Genomic DNA, 21,438 nt, shown 5'->3' on the forward strand with positions numbered 1-21,438 from the left:
ATAAAAACACCTTGGATGGCAAAAAATGCATCACATATAGCTCCTGGGCTATATGGATGTATTTAACCCCTGCCAGAATACATAGAAAAACGGGAGATAAGGCCGCCGATAAGGGGGCGGAGCCTATCTCCTCAGCACACTGGCGCCATTTTCCCTCACAGCTCCGTTGGAGGGAAGCTCCCTGGCTCTCCCCTGCAGTCACTACATTACAGAAAGGGTTAAAAAGAGAGGGGGGGCACTAATTACGCGCAGTATTAAAGATACAGCAGCTATAAGGGGAAAAACACTTTTATATAAGGTTATCCCTGTATATATATAGCGCTCTGGTGTGTGCTGGCAAACTCTCCCTCTGTCTCCCCAAAGGGCTAGTGGGGTCCTGTCCTCTATCAGAGCATTCCCTGTTTGTGTCGACATGTATGAGGAGAAAAATGATGTGGAGACGGAGCAGATTGCCTGTAATAGTGATGTCACCCCCTAGGGGGTCGACACCTGAGTGGATGAACTGTTGGAAGGAATTACGTGACAGTGTCAGCTCTGTATAAAAGACAGTGGTTGACATGAGACAGCCGGCTACTCAGCTTGTGCCTGTCCAGACGTCTCATAGGCCGTCAGGGGCTCTAAAGCGCCCGTTACCTCAGATGGCAGATATAGACGCCGACACGGATACTGACTCCAGTGTCGACGGTGAAGAGACAAATGTGACTTCCAGTAGGGCCACACGTTACATGATGGAGGCAATGAAAAATGTTTTACACATTTCTGATAATACGAGTACCACCAAAAAGGGGTATTATGTTCGGTGAGGAAAAACTACCTGTAGTTTTCCTGAATCTGAGAAATTAAATGAGGTGTGTGATGATGATGCGTGGGTTTCCCCCGATAACAACTGATAATTTCTAAAATGTTATTGGCATTATATCCTTTCCCGCCAGAGGTTAGGGTGCGTTGGGAAACACCCCCTAGGGTGGATAAAGCGCTCACACGCTTGTAAGGGCTCTACCCTCTCCTGAGATGGCCGCCCTTAAGGATCCTGCTGATAGAAAGCAGGAGGGTATCCTAAAATGTATTTACACACATACTGGTGTTATACTGCGACCAGCAATCGCCTCAGCCTGGATGTGCAGTGCTGGGTTGGCGTGGTCGGATTCCCTGACTGAAAATATTGATACCCTAGATAGGGACAGTATATTTTTGCCTATAGAGCATTTAAAAGATGCATTTCTATATATGCGTGATGCACAGCGGAATATTTGCCGACTGGCATCAAGTCTAAGTGCATTGTCCATTTCTACCAGTAGAGGGTTATGGACACGACAGTGGTCAGGTGATGCGGATTTCAAACGGCATTTGGAACATGAGAAGATGCCGTATTATCAGGCGCAGTCTTTTCGTGGACAAGCGGGCAAAAGGTTCCTCATTTCTGCCCCGTGACAGAGGGAGAGGAAAAAGGCTGCAGAAATCAGCCAGTTCCCAGGAACAGAAACCCTTTCCCGCCTCTGCCAAGCCCTCAGTATGACGCTGGGGCTTTACAAGCAGAATCAGGCACGGTGGGGGGCCCGTCTCAATGAATTTCAGCGCGCAGTGGGCTCACTCGCAAGTAGACCCCTGGATCCTTCAGGTGATATCTCAGGGGTACAAATTGGAATTCGAGACGTCTCCCCCTCGCCGTTTCCTAAAGTCGGCTTTACCGATGTCTCCTTCTGACAGGGAGACAGTTTTGGAAGCCATTCACAAGCTGTATTCCCAGCAGGTGATAATCAAGGTACCCCTCCTGCAACAGGGAACGGGGTATTATTCCACACTGTTGTGGTACCGAAGCCGGACGGCTCGGTGAGACCGATTCTAAATCTAAAATCTTTGAACACTTACATACAGAGGTTCAAATTCAAGATTGAGTCACTCAGAGCAGTGATTGCGAACCTGGAAGAAGGGGACTACATGATGTCTCGGGACATCGAGGATGCTTACCTTCATGTCCAAATTTACCCTTCTCACCAAGGGTACCTCAGGTTTATGGTACAGAACTGTCACTATCAGTTCAGACGCTGCCGTATGGATGGTCCACGGCACCCCGGGTCTTTACCAAGGTAATGGCCGAAATGATGATATTCCTTCGAAGGAAGGGAATTTTAGTTATCCCTTACTTGGACGATTCCCTGATAAGGGTAAGATCCAGGGAACAGTTGGAGGTCGGTGTAGCACTATCTCGGGTAGTGTTGCGGCAGCACGATTGGATTCTCAATATTCCAAAATCGCAGCTGGTTCCGACGACTCGTCTTCTGTTCCTAGGGATGATCCTGGACACAGTCCAGAAAAAGGTGTTTCTCCCGGAGGAGAAAGCCAGCGAGTTATCCGAGCTAGTCAGGAACCTCCTAAAACCGAGCCAGGTCTCAGTGCATCAATGCACAAGGGTTCTGGGTAAAATGGTGGCTTCCTACGAAGCAATCCCATTCGGCAGATTCCATGCAAGAACTTTCCAGTGGGACCTGCTGGACAAATGGTCCGGGTCGCATCTTCAGATGCATCAGCGGATAACCCTGTCACCAAGAACAAGGGTGTCCCTCCTGTGTTGGTTGCAGAGTGCTCATCTTCTAGAGGGCCGCAGATTCGGCATTCAGGACTGGGTCCAGGTGACCACGGATGCCAGCCTGCGAGGCTGGGGAGCAGTCACACAGGGAAGGAATTTCCAGGGCTTATGGTCAAGCCTGGAGACATCACTTCACATAAATATCCTGAAGCTAAGGGCCATTTACAATGCTCTAAGCTTAGCAAGACCTCTGCTTCAAGGTCAGCCGGTGTTGATCCAGTCGGACAACATCACGGCAGTCACCCACGTAAACAGACAGGGTGGCACAAGAAGCAGGAGGGCAATGGCAGAAGCTGCAAGGATTCTTCGCTGGGCGGAAAATCATGTGATAGCACTGTCAGCAATTCCGGGAGTGGACAACTGGGAAGCAGACTTCCTCAGCAGACACGACCTCCACCCGGGAGAGTGGGGACTTCACCGAGAAGTCTTCCACATGATTATAAACCGTTGGGAAAAACTCGACAGGTATTGCGCCAGGTCAAGGGACCCTCAGGCAATAGCTGTAGACGCTCTGGTAACACCGTGGGTGTACCAGTCAGTGTATGTGTTCCCTCATCTGCCTCTCATACCCAAGGTACTGAGATTGATAAGATGGAGAGGAGTAAGCACTATATTCGTGGCTCCGGATTGGCCAAGAAGGACTTGGTAACCGGAACTTCAAGAGATGCTCACGGAGGATCCGTGGCCTCTACCTCTAAGAAGGGACCTGCTCCAGCAAGGACCCTGTCTGTTCCAAGACTTACCGCGGCTGCGTTTGACGGCATGGCGGTTGAACGCCGGATCCGGAAGGAAAAAAGGCATTCCGGAGGAAGTCATCCCTATCCTGTTCAAAGCCAGGAAGGATGTAACCGCAAAACATTATCACCGCATTTGGCGAAAATATGTTGCGTGGTGGGAGGCCAGTAAGGCCCGACGGAGGAAATTCAACTGGGTCGATTCCTACATTTCCTGCAAACAGGAGTGTCTATGGGCCTGAAATTGGGGTCCATTAAGGTTCAAATTTCGGCCCTGTCAATTTTCTTCCAAAAAGAACTAGCTTCAGTCCCTGAAGTTCAGACGTTGTAAAAGGGGTACTGCATATACAGCCTCCTTTTGTGCCTCCAGTGGCACCTTGAGATCTCAATGTAGTTTTTGGGTTCCAAAAGTCACATTGGTTTGAACCACTTAAATCTGTGGAGTTAAAATATCTCACATGGAAAGTGGTCATGCTGTTGGCCCTGGCCTGGGCCAGGCGCGTGTCAGAATTGGCGGCTTTATCCTGTAAAAGCCCTTATCTGATTTTCCATTCGGACAGGGCGGAATTGAGGACTCGTCCTCAGTTTCTCCCTAAGGTGGTTTCAGCGTTTCACCTGAACCAACCTATTGTGGTTACTAGGGACTTGGAGGACTCCAAGTTGCTAGACGTTGTCAGGGCCCTGAAAATATATGTTTCCAGGACGGCTGGAGTCAGAAAATCTGACTCGCTGTTTATCCTGTATGCACCCAACAAGCTGGGTGCTCCTGCTTCTAAGCAGACTATTGCTCGTTGGATTTGTAGTACAATTCAGCTTGCACATTCTGTGGCAGGCCTGCCACAGCCAAAAATCTGTAAATGCCCACTCCACAAGGAAGATGGGCTCATCTTGGGCGGCTGCCCGAGGGGTCTCGGCTTTACAACTTTGCCGAGCAGCTACTTGGTCAGGAGCAAATACGTTTGTAAAATTCTACAAAATTGATACCCTGGCTGAGGAGGACCTGGAGTTCTCTCATTTGGTGCTGCAGGGTCATCCGCACTTTCCCGCCCGTTTGGGAGCTTTGGTATAATCCCCATGGTCCTTACGGAGTCCCCAGCATCCACTTAGGACGTTAGAGAAAATAAGAATTTACTTACCGATAATTCTATTTCTCGTAGTCCGTAGTGGATGCTGGGCGCCCATCCCAAGTGCGGATTGTCTGCAGTACTGGTACATAGTTATTGTTACCAAAAAATCGGGTTATTGCTGTAGTGAGCCATCTTTTCTAGAGGCTCCTCTGTTATCATGCTGTTAACTGGGTTTAGATCACAAGTTGTACGGTGTGATTGGTGTGGCTGGTATGAGTCTTACCCGGGATTCAAAATCCTTCCTTATTGTGTACGCTCGTCCGGGCACAGTATCCTAACTGAGGCTTGGAGGAGGGTCATAGGGGGAGGAGCCAGTGCACACCAGGTAGTTCTAAAGCTTTACTTTTGTGCCCAGTCTCCTGCGGAGCCGCTATCCCCCATGGTCCTTACGGAGTCCCCAGCATCCACTACGGACTACGAGAAATAGAATTATCGGTAAGTAAATTCTTATTTTTTCAACCTTCCACTGTAATGGTTGAGGTTTAGACACAGGGGCAAAGGACAAAGCTTTGTTCAAAACTTGTTTCTCTATGTCATTAAGTACATAATCCGAAAGATTAATTATCGCGCTGTTCTCCCCTTCGGGGGTTTGTTGCCCCTGCCTCTGCCTTTTCCATTGTCTCCCGCGTCTGGTGTACGTACGCCATCTGGATCTCCGTTCTCTTTGGCCCTGGTAGTCACCCCTAAAGGGCCCCTTGCTTGGGATGACTGGGCTTGGGAGTCCGATTCACTGGCGGTAGACGTATAATCATTAGATGACTCCTGGAATTGTCGGTTATCTCGACGACGGCGGAAAAAAGGTTTGCGGTTTACATTGGTACGCTGGTTATCATTCCAACGGTAAACATTGTTGTTGTCATAGTCCAAGTCTACCTTAGCTTTCTTTTCGGCTTTAAATTTAATCAGATCTCTCTTATACACTTGTAGCTGGTTATTTAATTTTTCGTACCAATTATTAGCAGTGTCTGTTTCTAGAGCTACCTTATGCATGGCCTCAAAAGCCGTGATTTTCTCTTTAAGAAGATTCATCTCTTTAGTGCTCTGTTCTATAATCGGGAGCATGAGATCCATGGAGCATCTATTCATGATTCCGACCCATTTTCTACAAAAGGTTGGGTCATGCCTCCCTATAGTGGGGGAATTGGTCATCCTCAGGCCACGTGGAATCTTTTTGGATCTATAGTACTCACTTAGCGACAGGCAATGGTAGAGGTAGTCCGTCTCTTTCCGTTTGTATTTGAGTAAATTTCGGTACACACTCTCCAATGAGCATGCCTCCGCTTGATCTTCTAGTACTGCTTTGTACAAGATTTCCTCAGCCTCTGATTCAGAGTACATGTGCAGGACCCCCAACGGGCTCACTCGAGGCATAAAGCCACTGGTGGTCTCCTCGGTGATATTAGCAGCTGTCATTTTAATAAGTGGCTGTTACTTAGCAAGTCCAATTTGCATATGGCTGTAGCTTGGCAATGTATATTCAAGAAAGTGCAAGTGCAAACATAAACACCTTAAGCTGTAACACACGGCTTTTGGCTCCAATAAGACACCTGAGAGCGGTATCCACTAAATGATGAATGCCTGGAAAATTACTATAGCAAAAGAGCTGGGGAGCCTTGTAAATTAGTCCCTCCAGCTGCCTCTGGCGAGACTGAACAATAAAGGCAGAAAGTACCGGCTCTCCCATCAGCTGTACTCCCGCGCCGGGTGCCCGCAAGAAAAAGTTCAATGTACACAAATGGGTGTGCGGCACTCCAGACGACTAAATGACGAGACTCAGGCAGGTAGATGAAAGCAACGTTTCAATGTTTAACATATCGTCTTCAGGCTTAACAAACACATATACAACGACACTCACCTAAATAGTGATCTCACCCCTGTGACTGGCGCCAATGATCCGGAAACGGGATTGCAGTCCGCTCAGGTGCGCTAACGCAAGCGTCACTGACATCATCATAGTGCTCCCATCACCAAGGCAACATAACAACAAGCATAAGCTACATAGAAAAGCATGTATCGTAACTGGAGCCTACCTACAATTGGCAATTTACACAAGTACAGGCCTATCATGTCTAATCATCATACTAATGGCCCAAATCCTAAATTCATATATTAAAACCTATCTAGGTACATATAATACATATCTATAACTTCATTATGCATAATGCTAAATGACAGACAAACTTTTTCTTGCGGGCACCCGCGCGGGAGTACAGCTGATGGGAGAGCCGGTACTTTCTGCCTATATATATATATATCTCTATATATATATATATATATATATATATATATATATATCTCTATATATATATATCTCTATATATATCTCTCTCTATATATATATATATATATATATATATATATATATATATATCTCTCTCTCTATATATATATATATATATATATATATATATATATATATATATATATATATATATATATGCTCTAGTCAATGATTGTAATACAGCATACAATTATTTATATAGCACTTTTCTTTCATAGGTCTCAGAGCATTTTTATTTATTTTATTTAACCCCTCACCTGGCATGTTAATATGGGATGCGACCAAAGCCAGCTGAACTCTTGCTGACAGGATTGTGCCATCCTGCTATATCCCCTGGCTTTGATTTCAGAAATCCATTCTGCTGCTTCGACCCCCAGCAGTGAAAAAGCTGCCGACATCACTCCTGGGGGAGGGGATTGTACTGGGGTGGCGGGTGTAAAGCCATTGGAAATCTGTTGCTGCGGGGTGGTGGGAAGTAATTTTACAGTGGGGGCCTATGTACCGACCTTTGGAATGTTTTGTAAAATAAATTATTTTAAAATGTTCTCAACTTAATTGGGCATACCACTGTCATGTATGGGACATTTACACAAGTGTGGATGTAATATCAATGTGCTTAACTAATTTTATTTTGTAAGAAAAAAAAAAAAACACATTCTAACCATATGTTCACGTATGGGACAGGTCAGGTACCCCCCTGTTTTGTAAATGAAACTTCTATAGATTGTAAGCTTGCGAGCAGGGCCTTCCTACCTCTATGTCTGTCTGTTTTTACCCAGTTTTGTTCTGTTACTGTTCTATTTGTGAAGCGCAACGGAATATGCTGTGCTATATAAGAAACTGTTAATAAATAAATAAATATTTGAGATTTTTAGCCTGTGTTTATTTATGAAAACCTACAAGAAAGATCTTTTATTGAACTTGTCAATCTATGTTAAAAACCCAAAAGATACACAGCTACAGATTTTTGTTTTTATTTATGGGACCCTTTTACTCATTTTCATGGAATGGCCCAATTACATTTTTAAAAAATTACTTATTTAAGAGTGGTTTAAAAAAATAAATAAATAGCCAGCTAAGTGGTTAACTCATTGAGCAAAGTGATACCGCACTCTAAAACGCATCTTTCAATAGTTCACTGTGTCTGATGCTAAATATCATGGATATTTTATCTTGGCTGCTGATATTGCAGAGTAGAGCAGGGGTATTCAACTTGCGACACTCCAGCTGTTGTGGAACTACACGTCCCAGCATGTCCTGCCACAGTTGCTATCGGGGCATGCTGGTCGGTGTAGTTTTACTGCAACTGGAAAGCTGCATATTGAATAGCCCTGTAGTAGAGCTTCCACCAATCTGCTCGGTAACATAATGAACTCTCTGTTCATTTAAACTACAAATATTCTGGAGTTTGGAGTAGCAATGTTTAAGCTGAGTCTTATTTTAGCAGCTACATTGGCCAAAGTGCTCTTTTTCTAGATATGCTGAAGCAGGACTGTGATCTTTTAATACATTTTTCTATTCTTTGAAATAGTGCTCTTTTTAAGAATTCATGGAGATGGCAAGCAAGTTCAGCATGTGAAAGAGCCTTGCAGTATAAACCAGGCGAAACTATTCATGGATTTAAAGTGAATGAGGTATTACAATAAGAAAAGTGTGTTGGTAGTTTTGTAGTGTTTTATTGTTAGATATTTAACTTCAGTTTCCCTCAGAATGAACAAGCTTCACACATTTAAATAATTAAAAGTACTAAAATATTCTAGCTGATGCTTGTTCATTCTGAGTAGAATACAGTAGGTAGAATATTTTATTACTTTTAATTATTAAAATCTGCCAAAAACTGCTTATTTTGTCTAAGTTTGTAAAATGGGCCACTTGGAAATGTGAGCTTAGTATACACTATCTGCTGTCTGTCATTGCCTGGGGTATTTTTGGTTTATTAAATTTTTCCCCATCTCTTTCACTTTTCCTCTTCCTCTCCCTGGGTCTCCCTGTCCTCTGGGGCCTTCCCTCTCTTACCCCCCACCCCAGACCTACCTACCTTCAGCCTGGGATGGTTCAGCCGCAAATAGATCCAAGATGGGATCTGACGTTGGGTGGACAGGGAAGTTAGACCAGTCATGTGGCTCCTTCTCATGCATGGCACATGTGCTTTCTGTATGTTAGCTGCATATATACTCTTTACTGCAGTGCTGTTTTACATTCTCCATTGAAAATAAAATACGTCCTAATATACTGTGCATGCAAACTAATTTTATCATCTAAATGTAATAGGGTCCGAGTTTGCCAGATCTGCAGGATTTCAGCGGAGAATGCACGTCTTTTTAAAGCGATAGTCTTTAACAAAGCAAAACCTGGTTTGGTAATGATTGCCACTGTAAAAAGTGCATTCTCGGATTAAATCCTGCACCACCAGCCAACATGGACCCTGCATTTAGCCACATATGTCCTGTTTTACAAGAAAACTCCTTACATGCGTGTTCTCATGGGATGCAGTCTATTTACCGACAATCAAAATCCCAACGTCAAAATACCGACGGCAATTGACCGACGGTCAAAATCCCAACATGGTCAAATACCAACATTTAAAATACCGTCGTAAAATGTCGACATGAGTTTTTCATTGGAACTGACTTGTTCATACTTTACCATCCCAGTGGACATGGAGGAGGAATATAATAGTGTGCTGAGTGCAGTGAAGCACCGTGCCAGAAGCGCGCTCGCCATGCGAGGGGACACGGTACACTTATATGGTGTCCATGTCAACATACACACACACACACACACAAAAAACAATGAAAAACTCATGTCAGCATTTTGACCAGTCAACATTTTACATGTTGGTATTTTAAATGTCGGTATTTTGTCCATGTCGGGATTTTGACCGTCTGTCAATTGCTGTCGGGATTTCGACCGTCGGGATTTTGATGGTAGGTAGTTCATACCGATTCCGTTCTCATTGCTGATAAAACTTTAGGGTGACACATTTGTTTTATCATTATGTAGAGTCTCTCTCTCTGTCTCTCACCCATGTCTTAATATGCCCAGACACCAGACCAGTGACCTTTTTATCAGCACTGAGCAATGTAACATAGATACCAGCAGGAGGCTCATCTTACCCATGAGGCATATTCTTGCCCAAAACCAATGGTAATATCCTAGTTTTACGTTTTTTTTCTCTTACAGATTACCCCTGTTCCTGAATTGTTTTTAACAGCAGTAAAGCTCAGCCATGAAAGCACAGGAGCAAAATATTTACATGTGGCAAGAGAAGACTCCAATAATTTATTCAGGTACAACAGCTCCAGTTATTTTTCTAATGCTTTAACAATCTGCAGTAACATCCTACAAAGGAACCATAACTTCTTTAATGAGCTACTCACCGTTTCACTGTACCGGCCGTGTGTATTTACAGGTGCACTGCCTATTCTCTGATAAAAGCATATGCCTTCTGGCAGGATTAACCAGATTGCTCTCGGGAGGGGTTATTAATATAAGAACATGTGTATATATAAAATTAAAACCACTGGCTGTTGAATTGAGTAACAAGGATTATCTTGTTACTATGACACCTGTCAAGGAGTGGGATATATTAAGCAGGAAGTGAACACTCAGTTCTTGCAGTTGATTTGTTGGAAGTAGGAAAAATAGTCTGAACATCTCCACAACGGCAGGCTTGTTATGCAGTGGTTAGTGCTTACCAAAACAGGTCCAAGGAAGGACAAATGGTGAACCGGTGGCACCCAAGGCTCATGGATGCACGTGGGATGTGAAGGCTAGCCTGTTTTGTCTGATCCCACAGAAAATTTTCTGTAGCACAAGTTGCTGGCTAAGTTAATGTTGTCTGTGATGGAAAGATGTCAGAATGTACATCTTTACACTTCAGTGACCTTGGTGACTCATGTTCATTGCCGAAAGCACTAACAGTGGGCACATGAGTGTCAGAATTGGACCATGGGGCAATTGAAGAAGGCGACCTGGTATGATGAATTAAATTTCTCTTACATCCTAGAGGATACTGGGAATCCATTTAGTACCATGGGTTTAGACGGGTCCACTAGGAGCCTTGAGCACTTTAAGAATTTGATAGTGTGCGCTGTCTCTTCCCTCTATGCCCCTCCTACGAGACTCAGTTTAGATAAATGTGCCCGGAGGAGCCGGTCAGTTTGCTGGAAGCTCCTGAAGAGTTTTCTGCATTCATGTTTTTTTTCAGGCAGGTCTGGATGGCACCAGCCTGCCTGCTTCGTGGAACTTAGGTGGGGGAACGGCCCAACCTCTTGAAGGGTTAATGGTCCCGTTCCCCGCTGACAGGACACTAGCTCTTGAGGGAACTATTCGCAAGCCCCACCATGGTGAGCGTACATTGCCGCAGCACGCCGCCACCCCTAACAGAGCCAGAAGATAGAAGAGTGGTGAGTACTAAGCCGGTTACCGGGTCGCCGGCCATTATGTCGGCGTGAGGGTACAGAGACGCACTGCTTCTACAGGGGGCGGATGAATCTCCAGACTAAGTACACAGTGCAGACGTACCACTTCTGAGGGAGCAAACTGGCATTACAGACTTAAAAGGGGGCTGACTCCATTTTAGGCACTAAAATTACCTCAGCCTGTATGAAAAAACGGGAAGACCGCGCACCATTGAAGGGGCGGGGCTTCATTATGAGCGGATCCAGCAGCTCACCAGCGCGATTTTCCCTCTGCCGTGGACACAGACGCTGACTGACAGGGACGCGCAGCTCCTCCGGAGAGACTCCAGATTACCTCAGCAGTACCAGGGGGTCATAGCAGGGGGGTAGCGCTTACTAGTGTAGTAAGTCCTCAATCTGGGTACTTAGTCTGCGACCCGGCTAAGCTTGGCATTAGCAGTATGTGCACTCTTGAAGGGCTCTTTGTGGGTTAATTGTGCATTTAACCTGTTCCTGTGTGTGTGTGTGTGTGCTGTCAGTGTCACAGTATGTTAGATGAAGAGTGTTTCATGTAAGGCACAGTGTTCCTCTTTTCCAGGGGGTTCACTGCAGTGTACTCCGTGCAGAGCACCATCCCAGGCTAGCGGGACAGAGTCAGCTTGGCTGGATTCCATTAGGGGAAAGATTTCCAATATTTCTACTAAATTGTCCCGCAATACTTAAGACAATCGATGACTGAGTTTATGAACAGAGACTCGGTACCCAAACCAGCGTCTCAGTCCCCTGCCATTTGTCCTCAAAAACGTCCTTTGGCCCATATCCTGCAGTCTGACTGATGATCAGGGGTCAGACATGGAGGAGGGCGAGGTGGACTCGGAGGTAGGGGAGGCTACTCTGTCACAGGGAATAGAGGCTCTCATTGAAGCTGTCAGAGAAGTTCTGCATATCCCTGATTATGTTACAGAGGAGACTGAGAAATCTTATTTTAATATAAAAAAAGAAATCCTCAGCCACTTTTCCTGTGTCAACGTAACAAAATACCCCATTTTGAGGAACCTCGGGTTAATGCTGATAGGAAATTCCAAATCCATAAAAGGTTGATATCATCTTTTCCCTTTCCTCTTGAGGATAGGAAAAAATTGTAATATCCACCGATGGTGGATGCATCAGTATCCAGGCTGTCACGGAAAATTGTATTGCCTGTCCTGGGTGCAGCCTCCCTATAAGACACGGCTGATCGTAGAATTGAGAATACACTCAAATCTTTGTATACAGCTGCTGGGGTGGCCCAGAGACCCACTATAGCATGCTGATGGATTGCTAAGGCCATCGAAAAAATGTTTGGTAACCTAATTGAGGGGTTAGGTACCTTGTCTCAGGAAGAGATAATTTTACTCCTGCAACATATACAGGACTCTGCAAATTTTATGGTGGAAGCCGTAAAAGAAATAGGCTTGCTTAATGCACGCACCACTGCTATGGCAGTGTCAGCACGCAGAGGCTTATGGCTACGCCAGTGGACTGCTGACGCGGACTCCAGAAAACGCGTGGATGGCCTACCTTTCACAGGAGAGGGTTTATTTGGAGATGAACTAGACAAATGGATCTCTAAAGCTACTGCGTGTAAGTCCACGTATCTTCCTTCTGCAGCTCCCCCAGCCAGGCAGGACCTACTCAGGACCTAATCTACAGTTCTTTTGGACTGCCAAGTTTAAGGGCAAACTCGGAGGTTCTTCTACAGCCACCAGAGGCGCTAGAGGTAAACCGCGAAAACCAGCAACTGCTGGTTCACAGGAACAGAGCTCAAGCTCTGCTTCCTCAAAGCATTCAGCATGACGGTGGACCGCGATGCCTGGAAGACTGGCAGGTGGGAGCTCGACTAAGATTTTTCAGTTACATCTGGACAACATCATGCCAGGATCCCTGGGTCCTAGATCTTATTTCCCAGGGTTACAGATTGGAGTTCCAGGAGCTCCCACCTCACAGATTCTTCAAATTAGGCTTACCAGTTTCACAGCAAGCAAGTATAACCTTACAGGGTGCCACTCAAAAACTGGTACAGACTCAGGTCATTGTTGCAGTTCCACCTCATCTGCAAAACAAGGGATATTATTCCAACTTGTTTGTAGTACCGGAAGGTTCGGTAAAACCGATTTTGAACCTCAAGTCGTTGAACCCGTACTTACGAGTATTCAAATTCAAGATGGAGTCTCTGAGAGTGGTGATCTCGGGTCTGGAGGAGGGGGAATTCTTATTGTCTCAGGATATCAAGGATGCATACCTTCACATTCCAATCTGGCCGCCTCATCAGGCTTATCTACGCTATGCATTGCATGACTCTCCACGGCACCGAGAGTGTTCACCAAGGTGATGGCAGAGAGTGAACATAATTCCGTACATGCACGATCTTCTGATAAAGGCACCGTTCAGGGAGCGCTTGTTGGACAGCATTGGCCTCTCAAGCAAACTACTCATTGATCACGGGTGGATTCTGACCTTAACAAAATCTCACCTGGAACGGACGCAGAGGCTTTCCTTCCTGGGAATGTTACTGGACACGGAGTCTCAGAGAGTGTTCCTTCCCTTGGAGAAGGCTATGGAAATTCAGTCGATGGTTTGGGTTGTCCTGAAGCCAACCCGGATCTCTGTGCATCTGCTTATTCGCCTTCTGGGGAAAATGGTGGCCTCTTTCGAGGCACTTCAGTATGGAAGGTTTCATGCGAGGCCCTTCCAGCTGGATCTGTTGGACAAATGGTCCAGATCGCATCTTCACATGTACCAGAGGATCTGTCTGTCGCCAAGAGCTAGAATCTCCCTTCTGTGGTGGCTACAGACTTCTGACCTCGTTGAGGGTCGAAGGTTCGGGATTCAGAATTGGATTCTGTTAACCACAGATGCAAGCCTCAGAGGTTGGGGAGCAGTCACCCAGGGGGTGCAGTTTCAAGGTAGATGGTCAAGTCGGGAAGCCGTCTTTCCAAAAAACATCTTGGAACTCAGGGCAATCTACAACGCCCTTCTGCAGGTCTCATCTCTACTTTGGAATCAGGCTATTCAAGTCCAGTCGGATAATGTAACGGCGGTAGCGTACATAAACCGACTGCGCGGAACGAAAAGCAGAGCAACAATGTCGGAAGTGTCAATAATTCTACTCCGTGGTTTTGTCGGCGGTCTTCATTCCGGGAGTAGACAACTGGGAAGCAGACTTCCTCAGCAGACACGACCTGCACCCAGAGGAGTGGAGCCTTCACCCGGAAGTGTTTAGGTGCTTGGGATATCCACAAATCGACATGATGGTCAAGCGGTATTGTTCCAGGTCGAAAGACCCACAGGCAGTGGCGGTAGATGCTCTGACGACTCAATGGGTCTGCCAGATGGTGTACGTGTTTCCTCCACTTCCTCCACTTCCTCTGATTCCAAGAATTCTAAATATAATAAGGGAAAAGGTTCAAGCAATAATCATTGCTCCAGACTGGCCAATAAGGGCCTGGCACGCTGACCTTCTGGAGATGCTCCTCGAAGATCCGGGGCCTCTACCTCTGCTCAAGGATCTTCTGCAACAGGGCCCGTTAGTCTATCAAAACTTACTGCGGCTACGTTTAACGGCATGGAGAGGGATTCCTGACGAGGTCATCCCAACTATGATCCAAGCCAGGAAAGGGGTAACATCTAAACATTACCACCGTATATGGAAGAAGTATGTCTCTTGGTGTGAGAGCAGACCATATTCCGTGGTGGAATTTCATCTGGGACGTCTCCTGTTTTTTTCTGCAGTCAGGAGTGGATGTAGGCCTACGCCTAGGCTCCATTAAAGTCCAGATTTCAGCTTTGTCTATTTTCTTTCAGGAACAATTGGCTTCTCTCCCTGAGGGCCAGACGTTCTTGAAAGGGGTTCTGCACATCCAGCCTCCCTTTGTACCTCCCACGGCACCTTGGGATCTCAATTTGGTGCTGCAGTTCCTCCATTCGGACTGGTTTGAACCATTACAGAAGGTTGAAGTAACATACCTTACGTGAAAGACCGTCACACTGTCGGCCTTGGCCTCAGCAAGACTTGTGTCAGAGCTAGGGGCGTTGTCTCACAAGAGTCCCTACTTAATTTTGCATGAGGACACAGAGCTGAACTCAGAACTCGTCAGCAATTTCTTCCTAAGGTGGTCGCTTTTCACATCAACCAACCTATTGTGGTTCCGGCTGTGATGGACACCTCTGCTACTTCAAAGTCTTTGGATGTTGGGAGGGCTTTGAAGGTGTATGTAAAGCTCGTCACAGAAAATCCAGCTCGCTGTTTCTTCTCTATGATCCCAATAAAATTGGGTGTCCTGCTACAAAGCAGTCTATCGCACGATGGATCAGGCTCACTATCCAGCATGCTTATTCCACGGCAGGGTTGCCAGTTCCAAATCAATTATAAGGTGTCTAAAGTTAGACATATTATGTTTGCATTCAGCGAAGTGTCTTGCTAATGGTTGGTTGGATTTCTTACCATTTATGGCTGCTGTTATTGCCGTTGTATGCAAGGCCATGCGCTCTTTAAAAGTACGCGTAGTCTTGCCCACATAACATAGACCGCAAGGACACTTCACCAAATACACTAAAATGAGCTACAACATGTGAGCACATGTCTAATTTTATAGCGCTTTCCTGTATGTGGATGGAAGAAAAACGTACTCGCTATCATGGGCTGACAAGTAGTGCACCCAGTGCATTTATAACAACCTGGGCTGTTTACTCCTGTTCTACTATTCATCCTCCTATGTCCTGTTTTATATCGGTCTGCACCGTCCAGTCTCTAATGTTTTTACCTCTTTTAAAACAGGTCATAATTTCCATATGTCTCATACTTTTTAACTCCTTATCGTTCTTGACCACTGGACATAAATCCTGAGTATATTGTTGAATCTGTTTCTCGACTCTCTGTTACACTTATTGTACAGAGGAGATCTGACAGCGCTCACTGCAGAGGGACTTTTTGAACACTCTGCTTATATATCCATCTTTGGATGTGCAGTAATGCTGTAATATACGCACACATTGGTGCGCTCAACCACCCAAGGCATGTATCTATCAGAGCACAACCGCACACCCAAGAGTGTTATCAGTTTTGTAAAGTGGCCTCTGTTATGACTAAAAAGATTAGAACAGATTTAAATTTGCATACAGATGAAACCTTGCTCATCTTGCTGCGATGCTGCATTACAGCATACTGCATGGTGAGCTGGCCTGTGACTAATAGCAGCCGGTGATTGCTCCATTAATTTCATTAGAAATTAATAGCGTGATCGCCGGCTGTGAATAGTCGCAGCCCAGCATGCCGCATCGTAGCAAAGATGAGCATGGCTACATCTGTATGTAGGTAACAAAGTATTTTATTATACAGGATTTTGCCATAAAATCTTACTTGTATATTGAGAATGTTTGTTAAAATGTCATATTTTCAGCTGCAATGGTATCTGCTGGCTAGTCTCTCTAAGGTGAATTTGGAGTCATTGCTTATTGTGTGTGATTTCTCATTTGGTTTGGAGCTGGATAAGATCATGTAAATTATCCAAAAGGATGGTTTCTGGTTCTGTTGCACTGCCTGTAAGGGTGAGATGTCAAAAAGCAGTTCTGTGCCCCTAGTGGAGGTCAGCAGTGAGGAGAATTAGCTTGGTCTTCCTAGACTACAATAACCAAGCTGTCTTAGAAACATGCTGGTGTGCATGAGGGGCAATCTGCGCATTGGCGGGGACAAACCTGGGATTGGGGTTTTCCTGTTGCCTAGCAGCCTCCCCTGTGGTTGAAGCAGCATCTCCTGAAGACAGCAGCACCATGGTCCATTTGCTACCTATAACAGATGTCGCCGCAGGCCACATAGCTTTAGTAATGCAGGCTCCAGCACTGACCGGTGAATGCACTTTCTCTGACGTCCTAGTGGATGCTGGGAACTCCGTAAGGACCATGGGGAATAGCGGCTCCGCAGGAGTCTGGGCACAAAAGTAAAGCTTTAGGACTACCTGGTGTGCACTGGCTCCTCCCCCTATGACCCTCCTCCAAGCCTCAGTTAGATTTTTGTGCCCGACCGAGCAGGGTGCAATCTAGGGGGCTCTCCTGAGCTTCTTAGAAAAAGTTAGTTTTAGGTTTCTTATTTTCAGTGAGACCTGCTGGCAACAGGCTCACTGCATCGAGGGACTAAGGGGGGAAGAAGCGAACCTGCCTGCTTGCAGCCAGCTTGGGCTTCTTAGGCTACTGGACACCATTAGCTCCAGAGGGACCGAACACAGGCCCAGCCTCGGAGTCCGGTCCCAGAGCCGCGCCGCCGGCCCCCTTACAGAGCCAGAAGCAAGAAGAGGTCCGGAAAATCGGCGGCAGAAGACATCCGTCTTCAACAAGGTAGCGCACAGCACTGCAGCTGTGCGCCATTGCTCCTCAGGCACACTTCACACTCCGGTCACTGAGGGTGCAGGGCGCTAGGGGGGGGCGCCCTGAGCAGCAATAAAAACACCTTGGCTGGCGAAAATACACCACATATAACCCCCAGGGCTATATGGATGTATTTTAACCCCTGCCAGAATACAGCAAAACGCGGGAGAAAAGTCAGCCGAGAAGGGGGCGGAGCCTATCTCCTCAGCACACTGGCGCCATTTTCCCTCACAGCTCCGCTGGAAGGACGTCTCCCTGACTCTCCCCTGCAGTCCTGCACTACAGAAAAGGGTAAAACAAGAGGGGGGGGGGGGGGCACTAATTTGGCGCAGTAATCATAAAAACAGCAGCTATAAGGGAAAAACACTCTTTATAGGGTTATCCTAGTATATATATATATAGCGCTCTGGTGTGTGCTGGCATACTCTCCCTCTGTCTCCCCAAAGGGCTAGTGGGGTCCTGTCCTCTATCAGAGCATTCCCTGTGTGTGTGCAGTGTGTCGGTACGATTGTGTCGACATGTATGAGGAGGAAAATGATGTGGAGGCGGAGCAATTGCCTGTATTAGAGATGTCACCCCCTAGGGAGTCGACACCTGAGTGGATGGGCTTATGGAAGGAATTACGTGACAGTGTCAGCTCTTTACAAAAGACGGTTGATGACATGAGACAGCCGGCTACTCAGCTTGTGCCTGTCCAGGCGTCTCAAAGGCCATCAGGGGCTCTAAAACGCCCGTTACCTCAGATGGCAGATACAGACGCCGACACGGATACTGACTCCAGTGTCGACGATGAAGAGACGAATGTGACTTCCAGTAGGGCCACACGTTACATGATTGAGGCAATGAAAAATGTTTTACATATTTCTGATAATACAAGTACCACTAAAAAGGGTATTATGTTTGGTGAGAAAAAACTGCCTGTAGTTTTTCCTGCATCTGAGGAATTAAATGAAGTGTGTGATGAAGCGTGGGTTTCCCCCGATTAAAAAACTGATCATTCCTAAAAGGTTATTGGCATCATACCCCGTCCCGCCAGAGGATAGGGCACGTTGGGAAATACCCCCTAAGGTGGATAAAGCGCTCACACGCTTGTCAAAACAGGTTGCACTACCGTCTCCCGATACGGCCGCCCTTAAGGAACCTGCTGACAGAAAGCAGGAGAATATCCTAAAATGTATATACACTCACACGGGTGTTATACTGCGACCAGCAATCGCCTCAGCCTGGATGTGCAGTGCTGGGGTGGCTTGGTCGGATTGGGCTCACTCACAGGTGGACCCTTGGATCCTTCAGGTGGTATCTCAGGGGTACAAATTGGAATTCGAGACGTTTCCCCCTCGCCGTTTCCTAAAGTCTGCTTTACCGACGTCTCCCTCCGACAGGGAGGCGGTATTGGAAGCCATTCACAAGCTGTATTCCCAGCAGGTGATAATCAAGGTACCCCTCCTGCAACAGGGAAAGGGGTATTATTCCACGCTGTTTGTGGTACCGAAGCCGGACGGCTCGGTGAGACCTATTTTAAATCTGAAAGCCTTGAACACTTACATACAGAGGTTCAGATTCAAGATGGAGTCACTCAGAGCAGTGATTGCGAACCTGGAAGAAGGGGATTATATGGTGTCTCTGGACATCAAGGATGCTTACCTCCATGTCCCAATTTACCCTTCTCACCAAGGGTACCTCAGGTTTGTGGTACAGAACTGTCACTATCAGTTTCAGACGCTGCCGTTTGGATTGTCCACGGCACCCCGGGTCTTTACCAAAGTAATGGCCGAAATGATGATACTCCTCCGAAGGAAGGGAGTTTTAATTATCCCTTACTTGGACGATCTCCTGATAAGGGCAAGATCCAGGGAACAGTTGGTAGTCGGTGTAGCACTATCTCAAGTAGTGTTGCGGCAGCACGGTTGGATTCTCAATATTCCAAAATCGCAGCTGATCCCGACGACACGTCTTCTATTCCTAGGGATGATCCTGGACACAGTCCAGAAAAAGGTGTTTCTCCGGGAGGAGAAAGCCAGGGAGTTATCCGAGCTAGTCAGAAACCTCCTAAAACCAGGCCAAGTGTCAGTGCATCAATGCACAAGGGTCCTGGAAAAAATGGTGGCTTCCTACGAAGCAATCCCATTCGGCAGATTCCACGCAAGAACTTTCCAGTGGGACCTGCTGGACAAATGGTCCGGATCGCATCTTCAGATGCATCAGCGGATAACCCTGTCACCAAAGACAAGGGTGTCTCTCCTGTGGTGGTTGCAGAGTGCTCATCTTCTAGAGGGCCGCAGATTCGGCATTCAGGACTGGGTCCTGGTGACCACAGATGCCAGCCTGCGAGGCTGGGGAGCAGTCACACAGGGAAGAAATTTCCAGGGCTTGTGGTCAAGCCTGGAGACATCACTTCACATAAATATCCTGGAGTTAAGGGCCATTTACAATGCTCTAAGCCAAGCAAGACCTCTGCTTCAGGGTCAGCCGGTGCTGATTCAGTCGGACAACATCACGGCAGTCGCCCACGTAAACAGACAGGGCGGCACAAGAAGCAGGAGGGCAATGGCAGAAGCTGCAAGGATTCTTCGCTGGGCGGAAAATCATGTGATAGCACTGTCAGCAGTATTCATTCCGGGAGTGGACAACTGGGAATCAGACTTCCTCAGCAGGCACGACCTCCACCCGGGAGAGTGGGGACTTCACCCAGAAGTCTTCCACATGATTGTAAACCGTTGGGAAAAACCAAAGGTGGACATGATGGCGTCCCGCCTCAACAAAAAACTGGACAGGTATTGCGCCAGGTCAAGGGACCCTCAGGCAATAGCTGTGGACGCTCTGGTAACACCGTGGGTGTACCAGTCAGTGTATGTGTTCCCTCCTCTGCCTCTCATACCCAAGGTACTGAGAATTATAAGACTGAGAGGAGTAAGAACTATACTCGTGGCTCCGGATTGGCCAAGAAGGACTTGGTACCCGGAACTTCAAGAGATGCTCACAGAGGACCCGTGGCCTCTACCTCTAAGAAGGGACCTGCTCCAGCAAGGACCCTGTCTGTTCCAAGACTTACCGCGGCTGCGTTTGACGGCATGGCGGTTGAACGCCGGATCCTGAAGGAAAAAGGCATTCCGGAGGAAGTCATCCCTACCCTGATCAAGGCCAGGAAGGATGTGACCGCAAAACATTATCACCGCATTTGGCGAAAATATGTTGCGTGGTGCGAGGCCAGGAAGGCCCCAACGGAGGAATTTCAACTGGGGCGATTCCTGCATTTCCTGCAAACAGGAGTGTCTATGGGCCTAAAATTGGGGTCCATTAAGGTTCAAATTTCGGCCCTGTCGATTTTCTTCCAGAAAGAACTGGCTTCAGTTCCGGAAGTTCAGACGTTTGTCAAGGGGGTGCCGCATATACAGCCTCCTTTTGTGCCTCCAGTGGCACCTTGGGATCTCAATGTAGTTTTGGGATTCCTCAAATCACATTGGTTTGAACCACTTAAATCTGTGGATTTAAAATATCTCACGTGGAAAGTGGTCATGCTGTTGGCACTGGCTTCGGCCAGGCGCGTGTCAGAATTGGCGGCTTTATCCTGTAAAAGCCCTTATCTGATTTTCCATTCGGACAGGGCGGAATTGAGGACTCGTCCTCAGTTTCTCCCTAAGGTGGTGTCAGCGTTTCACCTGAACCAGCCTATTGTGGTGCCTGCGGCTACTAGGGACTTGGAGGACTCCAAGTTGCTGGACGTTGTCAGGGCCCTGAAAATATGTTTCCAGGACGGCTGGAGTCAGAAAATCTGACTCCCTGTTTATCCTGTATGCACCCAACAAGCTGGGTGCTCCTGCTTCTAAGCAGACCATTGCTCGTTGGATTTGTAGTACAATTCAGCTTGCACATTCTGTGGCAGGCCTGCCACAGCCAAAATCTGTAA

At 46.8% G+C, this 21,438-nt stretch overlaps 1 protein-coding gene across 1 annotated transcript in view; it reads left to right on the plus strand.

The window, feature by feature from the left end:
- PITRM1 (pitrilysin metallopeptidase 1) overlaps window positions 1–21,438 on the plus strand; it is a 189,158-nt gene that overhangs the window by 30,797 nt on the left and 136,923 nt on the right. Inside the window, exons 2-3 of the mRNA XM_063922149.1 lie at window positions 8,261–8,363; window positions 9,913–10,019. Of these exons, the coding sequence (XP_063778219.1) occupies window positions 8,261–8,363; window positions 9,913–10,019 (210 nt within the window). The remainder of the gene's footprint in view (window positions 1–8,260; window positions 8,364–9,912; window positions 10,020–21,438) is intronic.

This window comes from Pseudophryne corroboree, chromosome 5, assembly GCF_028390025.1.
Source record: "Pseudophryne corroboree isolate aPseCor3 chromosome 5, aPseCor3.hap2, whole genome shotgun sequence".
Classification (NCBI taxonomy): Eukaryota; Metazoa; Chordata; class Amphibia; order Anura; family Myobatrachidae; genus Pseudophryne; species Pseudophryne corroboree.